Source organism: Nicotiana tomentosiformis, chromosome 5, assembly GCF_000390325.3.
Source record: "Nicotiana tomentosiformis chromosome 5, ASM39032v3, whole genome shotgun sequence".
In the NCBI taxonomy this organism is placed as follows: Eukaryota; Viridiplantae; Streptophyta; class Magnoliopsida; order Solanales; family Solanaceae; genus Nicotiana; species Nicotiana tomentosiformis.
The window spans coordinates 43,004,423-43,025,371 of record NC_090816.1 but is presented as its reverse complement, the minus strand read 5'-3'; the positions used below and the strand labels follow the sequence as shown (position 1 = coordinate 43,025,371).

Genomic DNA, 20,949 nt, shown 5'->3' with positions numbered 1-20,949 from the left:
TATTGGTTATGTTCTTTCAGGTTTTTTGTGGCATTGTGTCATCTGCTTCTCCGTGGTTATGGTAATGCACTTTGGGTACTTGATGTCGAATTTCGCATGGCTATTGATTTTGAGCATGGTGGCTCGAGGTGTCTCATATGGGCCAATGTTTGGATAGGGCCGCACATTGCGGCAGAGTTATGTTGAGACATGATCCTTCGTGTTAGATTCAGGTGTTTTGGTTCTACGGTGTGTGATAGGTTCTTAGCATTGCGTTGGGATGGTACCCGTCGAGCTTGCAGGGCAGTTCTCTTGTTTGAGTCATTTTCATGATTGAGTACATCTGGAATGCTGCTTATTGGTGCATGGATTGCACGGGTTATGGCTTTAGATAGTATTGGTGTGGCATGTCAGTAGAGTAGCTGGTATTTGATAAGATAAAGTCGTCAGATCTAGGATAGGTGCTATTAGATTTGATTATGGTATATTTGGAAGGATAATATCGAAAGTCGGCTTAGAAATTTGCTATGGTTCTTGTCGAAGGAGAAAGAGCTCCACGACTGGTGGATCTGATGAATGGTTACGAGTTTCTGCATGTTTCTTTCATCATCGGTAGTGTACGAAGGTTTTAGAATGAAGTCTTGTTTGATATGAGGTTTGTTACCGGCATTGGGTTATTTTGAGTAGGTACTGTGATTAGAAATCATTGCTTCGAGCATTTGAGCTATGTGGTATTTGAGTTTTGAGTATTTGAGTTATGGTTACGGCTTTTGGTACAGCTTGTTCAGACTTATACAGTGTGTAGGTTGCGGGATTCTATCCTTGTAGAAATTTTGGATGTTGGAAATTGGATTCTAAGACTTATGGGCTAAGATTGGAGTAATGATCTTCAGTTATGTTGTGTTGTCGGGCCTATATAGAATAGGGTGACAAGGGATTACCCCCGGGTATGTTCATGGCAAGGTTATACGGTGGTTTGGTAGCTTTGAGAACAACTCTGGATACGTTCGAGGACGAACGTATGTTTAAGTGGGGGAGGATGTAAAGACCCGACCGGTCGTTTTGAGCATTTGCACTTCGCTTGGTAGTTTACGGGCGTAAGTAGCTTTGTATGATGTATTTGGACTTGTATGAATCGTCAGTTTGTTTTTCAGGTTATTCGGGACTAATTTGTAAGAATGATTATCAGCTAGGGAGCTTTAAATTTGAAAGAGTTGCCCAAGTTTGACTTTTTAGCATTTGACCTCGGGTTGGAATTTTGATGGTTTCGTTAGCTCCGTTGGGTGATTTTGAACTTAGGAGTGCGTTTGGATTGTGATTTCGAGGTCCGTGATTGAATTTGGCTCGAAATGGCGAAAGTTAAAATTTTGAAAAGTTTGATCGGGAGTGGACTTTTTTATATCGGGGTCGGATTCCGATTTCGAAAGTTGGAACAGGTCCGTAATGTCAAATGTGACTTGTGTGCAAAATTTGAGGTCAATCGGACGTGATTTGATAGGTTTCAGCATCGGTTGTAGAAGCGTGAAGTTTCAAAGTTCATTGATTTCGAATTGAGGCGTGATTCGTCGTTTCGATGTTGTTATGTGTGTTTTGAGGCCTCGAGTAGGTCTGTGTTATGTTAGGGGACTTGTTGGTATATTCGGACGGGGTCCCGAGAGGCTCAGGTGAGTTACGGACGAGGTTCGGATCATTTCATTGCATTTTGGATTTGTGCTAAGATTTCTGGTTCTGGTGTTTCCGCATCTGCGGAAGAGTGGTCGCAGATGCGACGAATTGTCCGCAAATGCGGAATCGCTGGGGCAGAAGCTATATATTATCGAGGGCTTTGGTTCTTTCTTCATTTTGGGAGCTCGGATTGAGGCGATTCTTGAGGCAATTTTCACCATATGAATTGGGGTAAGTATTCTCTACTCGATTTTGGGTATATTTCATGAATCTACCTTCGTTTTTGGTAATTGGATTGTGAATTTTATAGAGGAAATTGGGGTTTTTGGCCTTATGTTTCATAATATGAATTTTTGAGTTTTGAATATCGAATTGGGGTCGGATTTGAGTGAAATTAGTATGGTTGGACTCGTAATTGAATGGATTGTTGAATTTTATAAAATTTTGTCGGGTTCCGCGGTGCGGGCCTGGGTTGGGGTTTTGGCCGATTTTGGGCTTTTGATTCAAGATTTGTTCGATCGGGATTGGTTCCTTTAGCATTGTTTGATGTATTTGAGTTATTTTTGGTTAGTTTTTGAGCCGTTCGGAGGTCGGAACGCGCGGGATGGCATTTTGGAGCATTGCTTGGCTTGCTCGGTGTTGGAATTGGCTTGTTCGAGGTAAGTAACTCTTCTAATCTTAGTGCTGAGGTATGAAACCCCGATTATGTGATTGGTATTGAGGTGACGCACATGCTAGGTGACAGGCGTGTGGGCGTGCACCATGTGAATTGAGACTCTGTTGTTGCCATGGTACTGTATAGTGGTCCTACTTTGTTGATATCCGTATTTTCACCATGTAATAAAATAGTTAAGCTGTCAATCATGCTCGATATCATGTTTAAGCATTATGCCGATACTGTTTGGACCCATAGTGGTCGTCTCTTACTGTCATCTCACTAATTTCATTGATATTTCATACTCAGTCATATCCATGCATTCATACCATATCTCAGTCTCAAATATTATTTATTGATACATCATATCATTGTTGTCGGGCTAGTTTCATGACATTGTGAATCCGTGAGTGAAACTGGAGAGATTGATGACTGAGTGAGGCCGAGGGCCTGAGTGAGAGTGACATTTTGGGATCGGGCTGCACGCCGCAGCATATTATATTGATTATATTTTATATGGATCGGGTTGCACGCCGCAACGAGCCTTCGGGCTTTGTATGTATATATATACATACATACATATATATATATATATATATATATATATATATATATATATATATATATATATATATATGTATGTATGTATATATATATATATATATATATATTGTATGTATGTATATATATATATATTATTGGATCGGACTGCACGCCATATCAATATAGCGCTTGGGCTGAAGGAGCACCTCCGAAGTCTGCGCACCCCCAGTAAGCGCAGTCGACTATATATATGTGGATCGGGTTGCACGCCACAACGGGCCTTATGGTCATATATGGATCGGGTTGCACGCCGCAGCAGGTATTGTACAACGCTGAGTGATTGAGTATGCTGAGCATTGAGTATAGTGAGAGAGAATGTGAGACAGTGAGATTGAGTACTCTGAGAGTGTGAGTACATGAACTCATCATTGAGATGCATTGCATTTGACATGCGTACTTGAGATACATGTATAGAGATGCATTTCCTTCTGCTACCCGGTTTTGGGGACATTTATTATTTTACCTGTATCTTTACATGTAGGCATAGAGAAATACTTTTCTCATGCTATCTGAAAATGAAACACCTTACTATTTGTTGAAAGGAGTTTTGGAAAAAATCACAGTTTTCAAACTTACTCGTACTTTGGCTTTTTTCGGTAAAAGATTTGGGTTTTCACTGAGATACTTGAAAAGAAATGCCAATTTTTTTTGGAACTATGAACGAACTGAGCCTTTTATTTCCGAGATACTCTTTTATTATTGTACTATGCTGTTATGAACTGTGGTGGAATATTGGTGTTGTACCCGACCTTTTTGTTAGCTCGTCACTACTTTCAACCTAAGGTTAGGTTTGTTACTTATTGAGTACATGGGGTCGGTTGTACTCATACTACACTAATGCACCTTGCATGCAGATGTTGGCTACTGATGTTGCTGTGTTCGTTGGGAGCTGGATCTGAAGATGTACCTGCGTGTTGTAGCTGCCTCTTGTTCGTGGTAGCCTTAGATCTATAAAACTCTGTTTATGTACTTTTCAAAGAGACTATGTATATATTTCATTTCCGCTTTGTAAACTCTATTCTTAGAAGCTCATGATTTGTACTACCAGTTCTTAGGGAAATGTATTAGTTTTATATATCTTCTTTTAATTAATTGCCTTATTAATTTCATTGGAATTGGATAGTTGATAATGTGCTTACCTAGCGGGTTGGGTTAGGTGCCATCACGACTAGTGGATTTGGAGTCGTTACACAGTGTCTTGAAAATCGTCCAAACAAACGTGCATCGCCCGTTCTACAATGGAATCTGAATTCATATCTTTATACAAGGCCGGTAAAGAAGATGAATGGCTCCGGAATTTCTTGAAAGATATTCCATTTTGGCCCAAACCTTTGGCACCTATATGTATACATTGTGACAGTCAAGCGGCAATAGGCAGGGCAGGAAGCGTTATGTATAACGGAAAATATCGTCACATTCGACGGAGACACAATACCGTTAGACAACTACTCTCTAGTGGTGTTATCACGATTGACTACGTAAAGTCAACAGATAACGTGTCGGATCCACTTACAAAAGGCCTATCTAGAGAGGCAATTGAAAGATCATCGAAGGGAATGTGGTTAAGGCCTAGGACAAGTCATTATGACAGTAACTCTACCTAGCAGATTGGAGATCCCAAGAGCTAGGTTCAAAGAGATCAAAAAAAGTTATGAATGACGGTTCAACATTGTCAAATAACTCAACCCATTCTCGTGATGAAGACAATGTTCAGAAATTAGGGTAAAGCGTTAAGGTTTTTTGATGAGTCAATAAAGTTTAAAGCTTTTTAAAGATTTGCTAGGTCTGGCAGAAAATGTTCAGATAGTGTGTCTATAGGATTACACGATTAAAAATTACCTATGTGAGTGTGAAGTATAAGCCGCTTCAAGGGGAATGAAAGTAAAGGCCCATTCTCTAAGGACTCATAAAACCGGGCGGTGTTCATGGCTGAAACGAACACAACCGTGAGAACGATAGATGGTTAAGGGTTGATTGTGTGACTTATGTTGTCTAGGTATACAACAAAGCTCGACGATTCAAAGATATCAAATCTACCGACTGACTGAGTATATCCGATATAAGTTCACTACGGAAAGTTCAAAGGGAAACTTACTTATCCAGATGCAACTAATCCTTGCATGTAAATCACACACTCGTCCATGCACTCCTTTGTCTTATAGCCATTACCCATTCATGTGGGGGATTGTTGGGATTAAGAGATTGGTGAATGGGAAATGGAGGAAAGAAAGTGGAGGGAAAGTGAGCTCCCTTTTTCTTATTCTAGAACAAAGTGTCCCTCATTGGTGGTGGAAAGAAAAGTGAATGTGCTTATATTGAGAAAGCACTTCTAAATAGGTTGGAAAGAAAATAAGTCTCGCGTCGTCGTCGTCGTCGACGCTCGCTCGGCTCGGCTTCGGCTTCGGATTTGGTCAACGATTGATTGATTAATCTTTTTGGACAAAATTTCTTTCAATTAATTAATTAATTTAATTAATTAACGAAAATTCAACCTGGAATAACCCAGGACCCGCGACCCGATCCGGTCTGGTTCTTTTCTGAATTTTTTAAATCCTTTTTCTCGGAATATTCAAACGTGAAATGTTCCCACCTGTTCCAACAACCATGGCTGTTTCTGAAAGATTGCAAACCTTTTCAGAAACAGTGCCAGAAAATGGCTATAAATATGGCTTGATCCCAGAATCTTTCCTTATGAAATTTTTTGATCTTCTTCTTCTCCTGCACAAAATTTTCCAGTGTGTTTTACAACCATTGAGTGGTTCGTAGTTCATCAGAGTTTTTGGTACCAATACACTGGTGAATTAAATCGTTCTATCCTGGGAGGATAATATTCCAGCACCTCGAGTACTTAAGGGGAATAATTTCTTTAAGGACACACTGTGCATTCAGAGTGCTCGATTTATTCCGAAATTATTTTTAGATATTATTTCGACATTTTGTTGCTACTAACTTTCTGTTTCTGTTTTCTGTTTCAGAAAATTTACTGTTTCATTATTCATTATAGTAAAACAGATTGACTAACAAAAACGACATGGGAGTGGATGAAATAATAAAAAAATCTAGATACATAACATTACGTTTAAATCTAACTGTCCTAACTATCGCGAAAATAAGATGCCACCAGTGACTTCTAAGTGAACAAAGAGGTAGTTCTTAATAGGCAAAGATTGTTTTTCTATTTTTGAGTCTTTGTCTGTTTTTTCTCGTAGAAGCGGATTCCAAAAGCACTAATGAATATGCAAAACAGAAGAGCCGAACCTTGTATTCAAGTCTTCAATCAGATTTACACTGAGTTTGAGTTCTATTTATTAAAAATACTACATTATTATATCTTGAATAGAGCTATACATTCAGTGGCGGAAACAAGATTTTCACTAAGGGGTTTCAAAAAATAAAAAATATAAACACGCAAAGAATCTAAGAGGATTCAACATCTAATATATGTATATGAAAAAAATTAACCTTATATATACAGTGTAATTTTTGATGAAGCGGGTTTGGCTGAACCCTTTCCACCCACCTAAATCGGCCCTTGGCTATAATCATCAGGAATGACAACATTTATGCAAAGCATATACGAAAATGTCATTTCAAAATAAGATCATAAAATGCATACATGAAGAGATTAAAGAAATATTGGTCTTTACTACTGAAGAAAGACATCATGACAAGTGAAATCTGATGCCTCTTGTTCATGTACTACTGGCATCATAATTTCACATTTCATTTTATTTTTTTCATAAGCAATTAAACGAATATCGTAGTCCCAAAAATAAGAGGAAAATGTTCGTACTGGATCTTGCCATTAATCTTGCAACGGGGAACCTCTTGTCAGGTACTGACAACTAAATCTTTGAAATATATAAAGGAAAAGCTAGAAAGGATATCTTGCCCAAGTAAACCATGAAATCTGTAACGAATCTTTGGGTATTATGTGAGAAAGTGTCCCTGCTTGGATTCCCAGTGCCAAACTACTAATCATCAACATTTAACTGCTCCAGTTAAATGTTACAATTATATAATTTATTTGTTACATTGTTTTATCTGTTAATAAGCTTAAAGTATATTGAATGAGCCTCTCTATCAAAGATCAGTAGAACTAATAACGTACTCAATCAGCTACAATATGAATAAAACTGTTCCTTCCTCACAAGAATAATCTACTATTTAGCTTTTGGCGGGCCAAATTCCGCCCTAAGGGTATTTGGTCTAATATGACATTAAGGAAAGAGTCGGTCGAGGTCGACCAGAAAACAACAATATTCGTGGCCGAGGAGCCAACCATGGTCGAGGTCAAGCACTGCGTAAAGGACAATAACGGCAAGTTTTCAGAATAGGATATTAGTGTGAATATTCTAGTGAATATTCCCTACATTTGCACTATTAGAGTTTACTAGGGATATGTGTTGAATATATAAGGGAAAAAGAAAAAGGAAGAGGGGCATGTAATATTCATTTGATAAGAACACTTTTGAGAAGAACATTCTCTCTATCTTGTAAAAATACAAAGATTACCTTTTGATAAAGATTCTTGCTCATATTATTCCCGACCTTTCCACCAGATCCGAGGATTGTTCATACGAATCTTGGACCTTTCTGTCACTCATCATTGTCAGGAGAAATATTCATCCAATCCACTCATTATTGGGTGAATCATTCTCCTTATTTACTTAAATGCAATTTATTTTCATTTATTGTTAGTTATATCTCTATTAATGTTCAAGCTTTAAGAGTATTTTGCACTTATTGTCATCAATCATTTACGGGATGTGTCCCCATCTCCTACAAGTTTTCGAGATTAGCATCTAGAGTTATTATTCTTAACTAGATTTAATCCATTATTACATAAATTTAATAGTTTAACCGGAAGTTACACTTTTTGGTCAAACAATTTGGCGCTGTCTGTGGGGATTTTCTAGTTAAGTCTTTTAGTTTCTTCTAGATCTACAATCGACACTAGTTACTAACAAAAACAACAAGAACCTTTTTCTCCCTGCACGCATAGATCTAATATGGCAGGTAATAGAGAAGAAAGAACGAGAATAATGAGTGACCTCCCAACCAACCTCATGAACATCATCCACGAACGCTCTGAAGCAGTGGACGAGGACACAACGCCCAATGCCTCTCCTAGGCGAGGTGGGTCACCCCTTCCCGATCGTAGCATCACAAAATTCCTTGGCAAGACAGCCTCCACATCCGTGGGAGAGGAGACACCACCAGCGATAAAGAAGCTCCTTGAGACCTGGCTAACTGATACACTGACCAGCGTCCTCCATAAGCCTATTCAGGACGCGGCCGCAGTAAATGCGAGAACATGTGCTGCGCCACCAGTGGACGAGCAACATGATCAGCCTCCTCCTCCACCTACGACGACAGGTATTACTCACAATGTTGTTAACAATGCAGGCGACGACGCTCTCACAGCTATCCTGAAAAGGATGGAGGAAATGGAAAACGAGAACAAGGCACTTCGGGACCAAATGAGAGAAAACCAAGAGAGGGTCAATAAAATACCGGGTGCTCCTAAGTTATTGCCGAAGAGAGATGCCGGTCGGTTCGTCAAGCAGCTGTACAGTGATAGCACTGCCCCACATGTCATACCAAAGACCTTTAAAATGCTGCCTTATCTGAAAATATATGATGGCACAACCGACCCCGAGGATCATGTGACCCATCACGTCACCGACGTGAAAGGAAATGACCTCGCCAAGGAACAAGTATCCTCCATTCTGCTAAAGAAATTCGGCGAAACCCTCACGGGAGGTGCATTAACCTGGTACTCGCAACTGCCGGCACATTCCATCGAAACCTTTGAGGAAATGGCTGATAAGTTCGTGACGGCCCATGCCGGGGCCAAGAAGGCCGAGGCAAGAGTGAATGACATCTTTGCTATCAAAGAGTCCCCGAGAGAAGGACTAAGGGACTTCCTCGCCCGTTTTAATCGAGTAAGAATGACTTTGCCCAATGTATCAGAAAGAATGGCGGTAGCTGCTTTTCAAAACGGGCTGAGCATAAATGGTTCAAGGGCGACAAGAAAATTATTAAGTTGGCTTATGAAATATTCCCCAACAACTTGGGACGAAATACACAATGCATATTGTGCCGAACTCCGAGCAGACGAAGACGACCTCAATGGGCCGACTCATCGACTGACCTCAGTACAAGCAGAATCCAGAAAAGATCGGAGAAATGATATAAGAAAAAATCCCGTGGCCTCACGACCAAACCGGGAACGAAATCTCCCATATGTCAGAACCCACAAGCTCAAACGGTCGATCACCCACGAACGGTATGATGGAATCGAAGAAAGCATCATCTTCGATAAGTCAGATACCAACGGTTTGGCTTTCCCTCACTGTGACGCTCTCGTTATCACTTTACGAATTTTAGATATCGACGTAAGACGGATTATGGTAGACGATGGAAGCGGCGCATGTATTATCCATCCTCGAGTACTCGCACAAATGAAACTCGAGGACAAGATAGTGCCACGCTGCATCACACTAACAGGCTTTAACAATGCGGTTGAGCGAACATCTGGCGAGATCACACTTCCCGTCCTGGCGGGTGGCGTCACTCTGGAGACCACATTCCACATCACGGACAAGGACACGACATACAACGCCATAATAGGGCGACCATGGATACACACCATGAGAGCTATACCCTCCAGCTTGTACCAAGTCATCAAATTCCCAACTCCATGGGGCATATTCAGTATACGAGGGGAGCAGTGCACATCCCAGGAATTTTACCGCATCGCCCTAGACTGCACGGCCACCCAATAAACAAAGGATAAAGAAAAAGAGGCATAGCAATCAACAGGGTCGAGGTCGGTATGCGATGACGGCGAGGACGTCATCAGAGACCCCGATATGGTCGAGGCCGCAGGATCGACCATAGAGGACCTCGATCCAGTTCAATTGGACAGCAACGACCATAGCAAGAAAGCTTACATCGGCTGCAAACTTCAAGAACCAGGTAAGTTTCGTAAATTTTTAACTGATAACGCGGACTTGTTTGCTTTTAGTTATGCAGATATGCCAGGAATCCCAAAGGAAATCGCCACGCACAAATTGAACGTCGATCCACTCTACCCTCCGGTGAGGCAAGTTAGGCATAAGTTCAACTCCACAATTAATGATGCAGTACGCGAAGAAGTGGAAAAATTATTAGAAAACGGCTCCGTCAGGGAGTCGAAGTATCCCCAATGGGTCGCCAACGTAATTATGGTGAAAAAGAAGAACAGCAAGTGGAGGATGTGCGTAGATTTCACTGACTTGAACAAAGCTTGCCCAGAGGATTCATTTTCATTACCTCATATCGACCAACTCATCGACTCAAAAGCTGGGCACGAGCTACTAAGTTTCTTAGATGCCTACTCGGGCTATAATCAGATCGTCATAGAGGAAGAGGACCAGGAAAAGACCACCTTCATTACCCACCAGGGGACGTACTACTACAGGGTCATGCCCTTCGAATTGAAAAATGCGGGGGCAGCTTACCAAAGGCTGGTGACGAAAATGTTCAAAGAACAACTCGGAAAAACTATAGAAGTCTACATAGACGACATGCTGCTCAAATCCAAAAGGAAAGAAGATCACATAGACCACTTGAGAGAAGCCTTCGGCATACTCAGACAATACGACATGAAACTGAACCCCGAAAAATGTGCATTCGGCGTGGCCTCAGGAAAATTCTTGGGTTTCCTAGTGTCGCAATGAGGTATCGAGGTCAATCCCAACCAAATCAAGGCCATCGAAGGGATACCAGAGCACTTGACCACCAAAAAGCAGGTCTAGAGGCTGACTGGCCGTATCGCCGCCCTTTCGAGGTTCATCTCACGATCCTCCGATAGGTGCCACAAGTTCTTCGGCGTACTCAAAAAGGAGAATGGCCTCCAATGGACCCCTGAGTGCATCCAAGACCTGAAAGAGTTAAAGGTGTACTTGTCCTCGCTACCGTTGCTCTCAAAACTAGAACCATGACAGCCTCTCCTCGTCTATCTCTCCATGTCCGAAGAAGCTGTGAGCGCAGTCTTAGTCCAAAAAAATAAAGGTACGCAATCTCCCATCTATTACATCAGCAAGACACTAGTCGACGCCGAGACCAGATACCCCCATCTTGAAAAACTGGCTTCGGTCTTAGTCATAGCTTCACGAAATCTTAGACCGTATTTCCAATGCCACCCCATCTCGGTCGTCACGACTTTCCCCTTAAGAAGCATTTTACATAAACCCGAACTATCGGGCAGATTGGCCAAATGGGCCATCAAATTAAGCAAGCACGATATTACATATCGGCCGCGAACGGCGATAAAGTCACAGGTCCTCCCCGACTTCAGTGCACAAATAATGTCCGAAGTCGAAAAGGAAGTCGTCCACGCTTCTTCCCAAATACAAGACCTCTAGGTCCTGTACACCGACGACGCATCTAACGCGTCAGGGTCTGGGTGGGAACTCATACTCGAAGTCCCAACAGGCGAAGTGATTCGCCAGTCCATAAGGTGCCCAGACATGACTAACAATGAGGCCGAGTGTGAGGCCGTAATTGCAGGACTGAGACTAGCACTCAAATACGGGGCGAAACGGCTAAGGTTGCACTGCGATTCTCAGCTCGTGGTCAACCAAGTCACGAGGACTTTACAAATCAAGGAGCAAAGGTTACAAAATACTAGATCGAAATATGCAAACTACTACCCGAGTTCGACGAATGTCAGCTCGACCAGATTCCCTGAGCACAGAACATCGAGGCGGATAGCCTCGCCAAATTAGCAGCAGCCACCAAAAATATTACAACCGGAGACCGAAATGTGGTCCACCTCCTCAACTTGTCGATAGACCAAATCGAGGTAAGAACCATAAACCTGGCTTAAGACTAGCGCAACCATATTATTACATATTTGCAGGACGGCGTGCTCCTAAACGATAAAAAAAGGCCAAGAAGCTGCGAATGCAAACGGCCAGATACATCGTTCACAACGACCTGTACAAAAGGACATATGGCGGCCCTCTGGCAAAATGCGTAGGCCCAAATCAGACGCGACGCGTCCTTGAAGAAGTACACGAAAGCCACTGTTCACTCCGGCAATCGAACTTTGGTCAGATGCCTCATACGAGCGGGGTATTACTGGCCTACCATGAAAATGGAAGCCGCGGATTTCGTGAAAAAATGCGAACAATGCCAGAAGTACATCCCAATGATCCACTAAGCAGGCGAACACCTACACTCAGTAACTTCCCCTTGGCCGTTCATCAAATGGGCAATGGACATCGTAGGTCCCCTAAACGAGCTCAGGGGAAACGCCATACTCGTTAGTCTATGGGACTGATGCAGTAATACCAGTTGAGGTTGGGGAGCCCAGCCTAAGATACTTCCGTGAAAGCGGACCCCAGAACGATGATAGTAGAAGGCAGGAACTCGACGAAGTCAGGGAATGAAGAGATATGGCCTACGTAAGAATGGTCGCCGAAAAGAAACAAGCAGAACGCTACCATAACAAAAGGGGAAAGATCAGGCCACTCAAAGTCTAGGTGCTTAAAGCTAAAACACAAGCAAGCAAAGACCCACGGGAAGACAAACTAGGAACAAACTGGGACAGCCCCTACAAAATCACGACAGCAGCAAACAAAGGGTCATTCACGCTAGAAAAAATGGAAAGAAAGCGACTATCAAACAACTGGAATATTACACACCTCAAGTACTTCAACTTTTAAAGGATGAGGTCCCCAAAGCCGCACTCTTTTTCCCTCACTCGAGTTTTGTCCCAATTGGGTTTTCTCGAGAAGGTTTTTAACGAGGCGGTGACGGGGATACTTCATGATTGAAGTGCGCACAGACAAAGGCACTGGACGGCTAGTTCATTGCTCAATCTCTCACTATTTTTCCAGTTCGACCAATGAAGGGAGTAGATAGACTAGGACTAGGACTGAACTACCAGCCAGCGCCCGGAAAATATGTAAATCTCTCCAAGAATATGAACAAAGCACAAGTACATGAAGTTTATTTCTGCTCTCCCAAGCACAAGTTACATTAGACCTCATTCGAATTAACACCTAATCGGCCCACGGCCTTAACTAAATGAAGATTACATTCGACCTCGTTCGAATTAACACCTAATCGGCCCACGGCCTTAACTAAATAAAGGTTATATTCGACCTCGTTCAAATTAACACCTAGTCAGCCCACGGCCTTAACTAAATAAAGGTTACATTCGACCTCGTTCAAATTAACAACTTTATCGGCCCACGACCTTAACTAAATAAAGGTTACATTCAACCTCGTTCGAATTAACACCTAATCGGCCCACGGCCTTAACTAAATAAAGGTTACATTCGACCTCGTTCGAATTAACACCTAATCGACCCACAACCTTAACTAAATAAAGGTTACATTCGACCTCATTTGAATTAACACCTAATCGGCCTACGGCCTTAACTAAATAAATGTTACATTCGACCTCGTTCGAATTAACATCTAATCAGACCACGGCCTTAACTAAATAAAGGTTACATTCGACCTCGTTCGAATTAACACCTAGTCAACCCACAGCCTTAACTAGATAAAGGTTACATTCGACCTCGTTCGAATTAACATCTACTCGGTCCACGACCTTAACTAGAAAGGTTACATTCGACCTCATTCAAATTAACATCTACTTAGCCCACGGCCTCAACTAAATGAAGGTTATATTCGATCACGTTGGGATGAACGCCTAATCGGCCCTCGTCCATAAATAAATATGCGACATGTTCGACCTCGTTCAGTAGGTTTCGAACCAACACCTACCGGCCCTCGGCCATAATCCAATCTAGGCTTCGTTTTAACCTCGTTCAACCTACTCGAACAAATTTATTATGACAAAGACAACCAAGCAACAAAATCAAAAAAGCGTACAAACCCTAAAAAAGAAAAAGAATCAGGTACGAATAACAAAACTGACATTTCATACTTAGAATATTTTTTACAATGGCTTGAATACACGCCTACAAAAAATACACACGTCTGCGGCTAAAAAAAGATGGAAGAAGAACTAATCACCGCCTGGCCCAGCGACACCACCAGCTTGATTGCACAGACCATCTCCACCTACCTCTTCGCCATCGCCAGCGGGATACTCATCCTCGTATCAGGCGTCCTGTTCAATCTGATCCACGCCCGCATCCTCCTCGTCATCACCGGCTTCTAGTATAGCGGGATCATAGCCACAAGCAAACCGAGCTTTATGTGCCTTAGCACGAGCATCCTCAAAGTCGGCTTCTGAAACAGCCCCCGCCCCATCAGATCCCTAAATATATCCAGCTGGGCCTCAACGTGAATCCATTCCTCGTACAAATCTCGCAAAACATCAGGAAAAGCAAAAGTACGGGAAGAGGACGGCTGAGCCAACTACTGCGCCTTCTCGACCTCGAGAGCAGCAACTCGATCATTAAGGCCCGAAGCCTCTTTTTCCAACTCCCCTATCCGCTCCTCTCTGAGCCTGGCCGTCTCTAAAGCACACTCCCGCTCAGAACGAAGAATGCGGATCACGATCTCCAGAGCCTCCGCTTTCCTCGCAGCCAACAATTGGGCCAACTCCACCTTCCCTAAACCCGATGCCTTCTCAGCGACCTCGCCACTCAGAGCGTCCACTTTGAGTTGACACTCATCAAGTTCGGCGCGCAACGAAACCACCTGGGCTTGAAGATCGGCACATTGGGCCTCGACCCCCTTGCTCACCTCAAGTTCTTCTTCTTTGTCCCTCAACGCCCCCTCGAGAACGCTACATTTTTCGATGACCCTCACCAACTCGTCATCCTTCTCCTTCAGTTCGCCTCGGAGAGCCTGGAAATTGTCGCTCCCGCTGAACCGCCTGCAGATCTCATGGTGCTTATCACGGTATTCACGATATTTCCGCTCCATCTTCTAGAAAATGGCCTTATGCCTCTCCTCTCGTCGGGCGCTCTCGATCTCCAAAATCACGGTCTGAAAGAAAGACAGAAAACGAGGAGTAAGAACGAAACTTTGAACTCGACATAAAAAACGGAGAGAGATCGAAAAGCTTACCCTAAAAGCGAGGCCGGCTATGCTCCTCGATAAAGTGGCATCCTTAAGCTTCTCAAGGGTTTTACCCTCCACATAGGAACAGAGGGACCAAGAGAAGGGACCACGTCCTCCGTGTCAACCAGTAAATCCCGGTCCAAGGGGATCACAATAGTCTGCGTGGTCCCCTCCAATCTCACTTCAAGTCAGGTAAGTCCTTCCCCCATCATCCTCACTTCCTCGGCATCCATATCGGAGACCATCTCGTAACCTTCTTCGGCTACACTTTTTCCCTTTATGTCAACCCTGGAAGAAGGATCCTCGGCTGGTGGCGAGGCCGATGGCTCATCCTGCTATAAGTCGTCAGGAACTCTCGCCGATGACCCTTCAAAATCCATCATGGTCTCAGGGAGAGACGTACCCTCCTCGGCTCCCGACGACGGCGGAATCGTGGGCGATAATTTGGCGTCATCTTCAAGTTCTATGGTCGGCGTTTCTCGGATGACGAAATCCACAATCGCCGAACTCCCCGCCCGGACAGCTCCTTCGCCGACATCACAGATCGCCTCTTACGGGGAAGCAAGTTATCACCATTCGGCGACGATTCCACCTCATCATCCTCGTCTACTAGATGACGCATAGGGGAAGCCGAGAGTCCCGTTACAGGTGCAGTCGACGACCGAGCAGACCTCACCGCAGCAGAAGGAACAAAAGCAGCCTTCCTCTTTCGAAATGCCGGAGCAGGAGCCCTCGGCCTTCTCGAAGATCCTCGGGCTGAAAAAGAAAAAAATAGAAGACTGTCACTCCCTGTACAAAACCGTAACGAGCAGGCGACCATGAGGTCAAAACGGTAAGATAAAAGATAATTACTATATATGTATAAATAAATACATATAGACGAACTCACCGGTCACGGAAGGCGCATGCCCGAATTTCTTGATAAAGGCCGGCCATTCACGAATCCCCACTATGTGAGGCAAGACCTGGCTGACCCAGTCATGAATGTCCCCGACCAAAGGAAGGGGCGAAGTGTCAGCTACACGAAGAAGGGACGGAATGTCATATTACGACTAAAACGGGCAAAACAAATGCTTGGCAAAAAGATACTTACGAGCGTAATTCCAAGCCTCAGGGAATCCGCTCACGTTGACCACCACGTCCTCCGTCTTGACGAAGAAGTAGTTGAGCCAGAACTAGCGATTTGGCTTATCGTCCATCTTCACCACCAGACTTTTACTTCCTCGGTGGCGGAGGTGCAACATCGCCCCCTATAGAAACTAGGGGCGAAGAGATGTATCAGGTGGCGAAGTGAGACTCCATGGCCAGCCAACTTCGCATATTTTGTCAACATACGGATAAGCTTGTAGATGTAAGCGGAGAGTTGGGCCGGGAAAATGCCGTAGTAGCGGCAAAATTCCTCCGCCAATGGGGGAAGAGAAAAGGAATAGCCGACATAGAACGGATACACATAGAACGCGCAATATCCGGGGCGGTGTATCTGTACCATATCGCGCCCTGCTGGAATCAGATCGATATGAGCAGAAATTTTGAACCTTGCCTTAAGCTCAGCGAGATCGACCTCGTTCATCACTGACTCCGAGGCCTCATGATCATCTTTAGGCAACTTCGAAAAGTCGGATCTAGCCTTTTCACTGCGAGGGATTATTTCCTCCACCGTAGGAAACTTCTCGTCTTCAATGGCAACAGAAACACCGTTGCCGTGAGAAGGCATGCGCACCGCCAAAGGGGTAGGGTTAGTCGCCATGCCGAAACCATAGGGTGTGTTAACCATATTCTTGAGAGAAGATGTTTTAAGCACAGAAGGGTTGGAAGCAACTGAAATCACTGGAATTAGGGGAGTGGATACGCAATGACGACGTAAAAAGGAGACAATGGTTCAATATGGAGAATGAAGAAGGAGACACAAGGATTCGATATTAAGAGTATGCAAAACAAACACAAATGGCCTCAGGTCCTTATTTATAAGAGTTCAAGCATCAGGACCAAGAAATCAGGCCATCATTACCCAGCGCAGGTATCGAAATGGCATAGGCGCGGGAAACGACGCAAAGCATCGGGAAAACGCGTCATAATGACTCATGATATCATGATGTCAGTCTGAAACAATGCGGCCCCAAAGGTTGCAGCTCACGAAAAGTCATGTTGCCACCTCGTTTGAAGCGCCACTATCCTACTTGCTCGCCCAATTTTGTCAACCACGATAAATAGAGTCCGCTCATCAAGGCCGTCTGGGCTCGGCCTCAATAAGCGGAGGGACTAACTATATGGGCCAAAATCCGCCCTAAGGGTATTTGGTCTAATATGACATTAAGGAAAGAGTCGGTCGAGGTCGACCAGAAGGCAGCAATATTCGTGGCTGAGGTGTCAACCATGGTCGAGGTCAAGCATTGCGTAAAGGACAATAACGGTTAGTTTTGAGAATAGGACATTAGAAAGAATATTCTAGTGAATATTCCCTACATTTATACTATTAGAGTTTACTTGAGATATGTGTTGAATATTAGAGTTTATTGTTAGTTATATCTGCATTAATGTTCATGCTTTAAGAGTATTTTGCACTTATTGTCATCAATCATTTACGGGATCTGTCCCCATCTCCTGCACGTTTTCGAGATTAGCATCTGGAGTTATTATCCTTAACTAGATTTAACCCATTATTACGTAAATTTAATAGTTTAACCGGAAGTTACACTTTTTGGTCAAACGCAATACCAACAATATAATGCACCTGCATAAGTTGATTCAACAATTTTACATTATAACCAAACTCAGCCATCAAATATGTTTCATATAAGTAGGTAATGTTGTCCATTGTCCAACTTCAGGCATTTTAGGACAGAAGCACCTAAAATTAAAGACACATCTCTACAAACAAAATAACTATGAGAAACCTTACCCGCAAAGAACAGATAATATCTGCAGAGCTTGTCACAAGCTTGCACCTGACTACTTACTTTTAAGCATGCATGAGAAAATCAGATAAGTTACTAATTACATGCATGTAGAAAATCCAACACGAAACGACCTAAAGAACATAGAATATAACAAATACCCAAATTTGATTCAAATTTCACAAGTTTATGTTAGAGAATTAATTTCTGTATCAATAGGAAACTATCTAGTAAAATCTTTGTTAGAAAAGTCACTATCTTGTATAGCACTGTAATTCCCCTCCAAGCAAACTGACACGGGAAAGAAAAAGCAAAAAAACACAATAAAATTAAAATTTTCATTTTGTAATTTTAGTTTGGCTTGTGCGAAGGTGGACCAAGGGTTCTTCAGAAAGTACGGAAAAAGGGGGAAAATAAGAAAGATATGGTAAGAGAAGTTACCAGCTAGCTAATCGCCGGCGAGAAAACTCCAAATCGTACCGGCAAAGCAGATTAGCAGTTGAATTTAGAAATTTAAGGACAAAGCCCCAAACTTTTAGCACCGAAACAGGAGTATACAAAGGAATTCAAGAAAATGAAAGAGCATTCGCGAACAACTATGAAAAATGTAAGTGGAAGTGGCTAAACACAAGTGGCCAAAAAATGAGAGAAGTGCTACTACACGTGTTTAGAGACAAAAGGTGAACAAATAAAATAAGATCAAGATCAGGTAAAAACGAGTTGCACGAACCAACTATGCCGCTATGGAAAGACTATAGCTTTCTTTGTATCCATAAAGAACTGCTTTGAATTCTTTACTAACAAAATTTAAACAATATAGCTAGGATTATTATTGTCGGCAAGGTACAACCCAATAAATTTACCATATTCCTAACTTGGAGAAGTTATGAACTGATATGAAATAAATATTAATGTAATCGACTTTTATATTTCATTAGTTAGTTCATGTGAATGAAACATATGCGGAAAGACATACAGTTAGCAAGCTATAAGTTCAAACTCGCATTTTTAGTTAAATAACAATTTGACCATATGTATCTAGAACTCCATACAACGATCTTACCTCATTCTAAATATACATGGTGTTTTATTGGTTTCTAAAAGCCCTATACATGTACAGTGTTGGAGACAAGGAAGATATAATGGCAAGGCACAGATGGGAAAGTTCTCCGCAAACAACTTAATCACCTTGTACCAGTATACGATAACATAGTACCAATCGCAAAGATTCAGCCGCAGTCTACTGTATGTATTACATACATGCAAATATATGTGGGGTATTTTAGGGTTACAGTTACAACTCAATAAATCTACTTCTATCCCCCTTCACAGATACAAATCTTTTGCATCGGAGGTAAAATGTTGCTACCGGCTACGGACCAAGAGCTCTATGAACTATTATGTTCCCACTGCGGGCAATAATACAGAATCGGTGTAAGGAGAATTGTTCATTGTGCAAGCTGCAATAGACGTGCGATGTTAATACCCAGGTATCACAATTTGAATTCCAAGCTCGCTAATATCTGTTAATGTAACATCTTTAAGTCCAAATGTTTTCTTCTCTCATTCTTTTTATGCAAATCAAATAACACATAAAAACTTGCATATCAGGGCCTGCTTTGATGTATAATTGCAGATTGCAGTGGAACAGTTGTTGCAACCTTATCAAGCCAATTAGGAGAGAAATTTCTTGAAATTACCTCTGCAGAAATGTATGAAATAATCTCTGTAAAGGTATGTTAGTGAGAATAAGAGACTATATTACTCATTTCTGAGCATTCATTGTACTTTAGAAAAACATTCTACCCTTGTTGAGATGCCATTGAGATAAAAAACTTGAAATAGTCTCGGCTAAAGAGCTTTCACAACCCATGGTGTCATTGTTTAGGTTTCCTTGGTTTACTACCAAATGCAAACTTGATTTGGGCCAGAGATGCACCTTTAAGTTATAACTCAGTAAACATACAAAAGAGCTATTGTACTCGCGTAAAGTCTATTTTTACTGAAACTGACAATAAATAGAAAAATCCAACATACATATTCTCAATCAACATGTGCACATACAAGAGTCAGAAAGAAAGGACTTAATAGCATCAGAAGAAGATAATTGTCACATAGTTCAGTTGAATAAATTCTTTTCTAAATTAGCCAATATACATTGCTGGTTGCCCTGCAGTTAGGTGAGAAATCAAATAATTCAGGTCAATAAAATGTTACTGTTGATAATATATTTGAAACATGAAATCTAAAAAATTTCGGCTTGGTTTTGCTTTGTATGTTCGTTTTGTATATTTGATGTGCAAATGAAATAGTGTTTATCAAACTAATTCAATCTCTTAAAAAGCTTGGAAATATTCTGGAAAAACAAAATTGATGTCGCAGACGTTATTGCTACCCAAATGGATAAGTTTAATAAGACACTAATTTTATATCACGGACCAAACTTCATGTACATTTTAAGCTTCTCACAAAATCTCTCCAATGAGCTCATCGGGACGAAACCTCAAATAACAAAGCTTTAGAATGATTACCTGAAACTCATACATTTCAATTTCATAGACTAACCATACGACATACTAGAAGTTATCAGGTTCGGGCCCGGGCTCAGCACGGGCCATTTTTCACTAGTCTAATATATAATATACTAGTAAAAGGTGTATATTATGGACTTTTATTATTAATATCGGTGTTGATAATGTATTTTTTCCAACCGGCCGATGATGTGTTAATATTGTGAAATTCTTTGCTTATGTTTGTTTCTATCTGTCTTTATTTTAAAATGCCAACCTAATTTAAACATTATAAATAACTTTTTAAATTTCAATGTATTCGTTGTTTGATATTAAAATCTTGTAAGAATTAAAAATTATAAGTACGTTCTTATAAATTCTCATAGTATGGTATTTTGGCAATTTATTTTTTTCCGAATGGCTTTATCACTCTAATTTGTTACAAGCTAAGAAGGTTGTATTATTTTTGGTAATATGAAAATCTTCTTTTCCCATAATTTTGATTACTATAAGCCAGTTGCGATTTTATTTGATGTTAGGTTTGTTGAGGGGGGTGGGGTTGGATTTGGTTTTCTCATTAGTTAGCTTTTGATTTTCTTAA

At 41.8% G+C, this 20,949-nt stretch overlaps 1 protein-coding gene and 1 long non-coding RNA gene across 3 annotated transcripts; both read left to right on the top strand.

The window, feature by feature from the left end:
* Positions 1-7,914: 7,914 nt before the first annotated feature.
* Positions 7,915-9,693, top strand: LOC138892247 (uncharacterized). The gene has a single exon (XM_070175951.1). The coding sequence runs from the start codon at positions 7,915-7,917 to the stop codon at positions 9,691-9,693; it is 1,779 nt and encodes a 592-aa protein (XP_070032052.1).
* Positions 9,694-18,766: 9,073 nt separating this feature from the next.
* On the top strand, positions 18,767-19,716 carry LOC108946558 (uncharacterized). Of its 2 annotated transcripts, XR_001970865.3 has the most exons (3): positions 18,780-19,083; positions 19,171-19,328; positions 19,475-19,716. It is a non-coding gene; the product is annotated as an uncharacterized lncRNA (long non-coding RNA). The 2 variants fall into 2 exon arrangements; XR_001970864.3 differs by having other exon boundaries at positions 18,767-19,083; positions 19,171-19,716.
* The last annotated feature ends 1,233 nt before the right edge of the window (positions 19,717-20,949 follow it).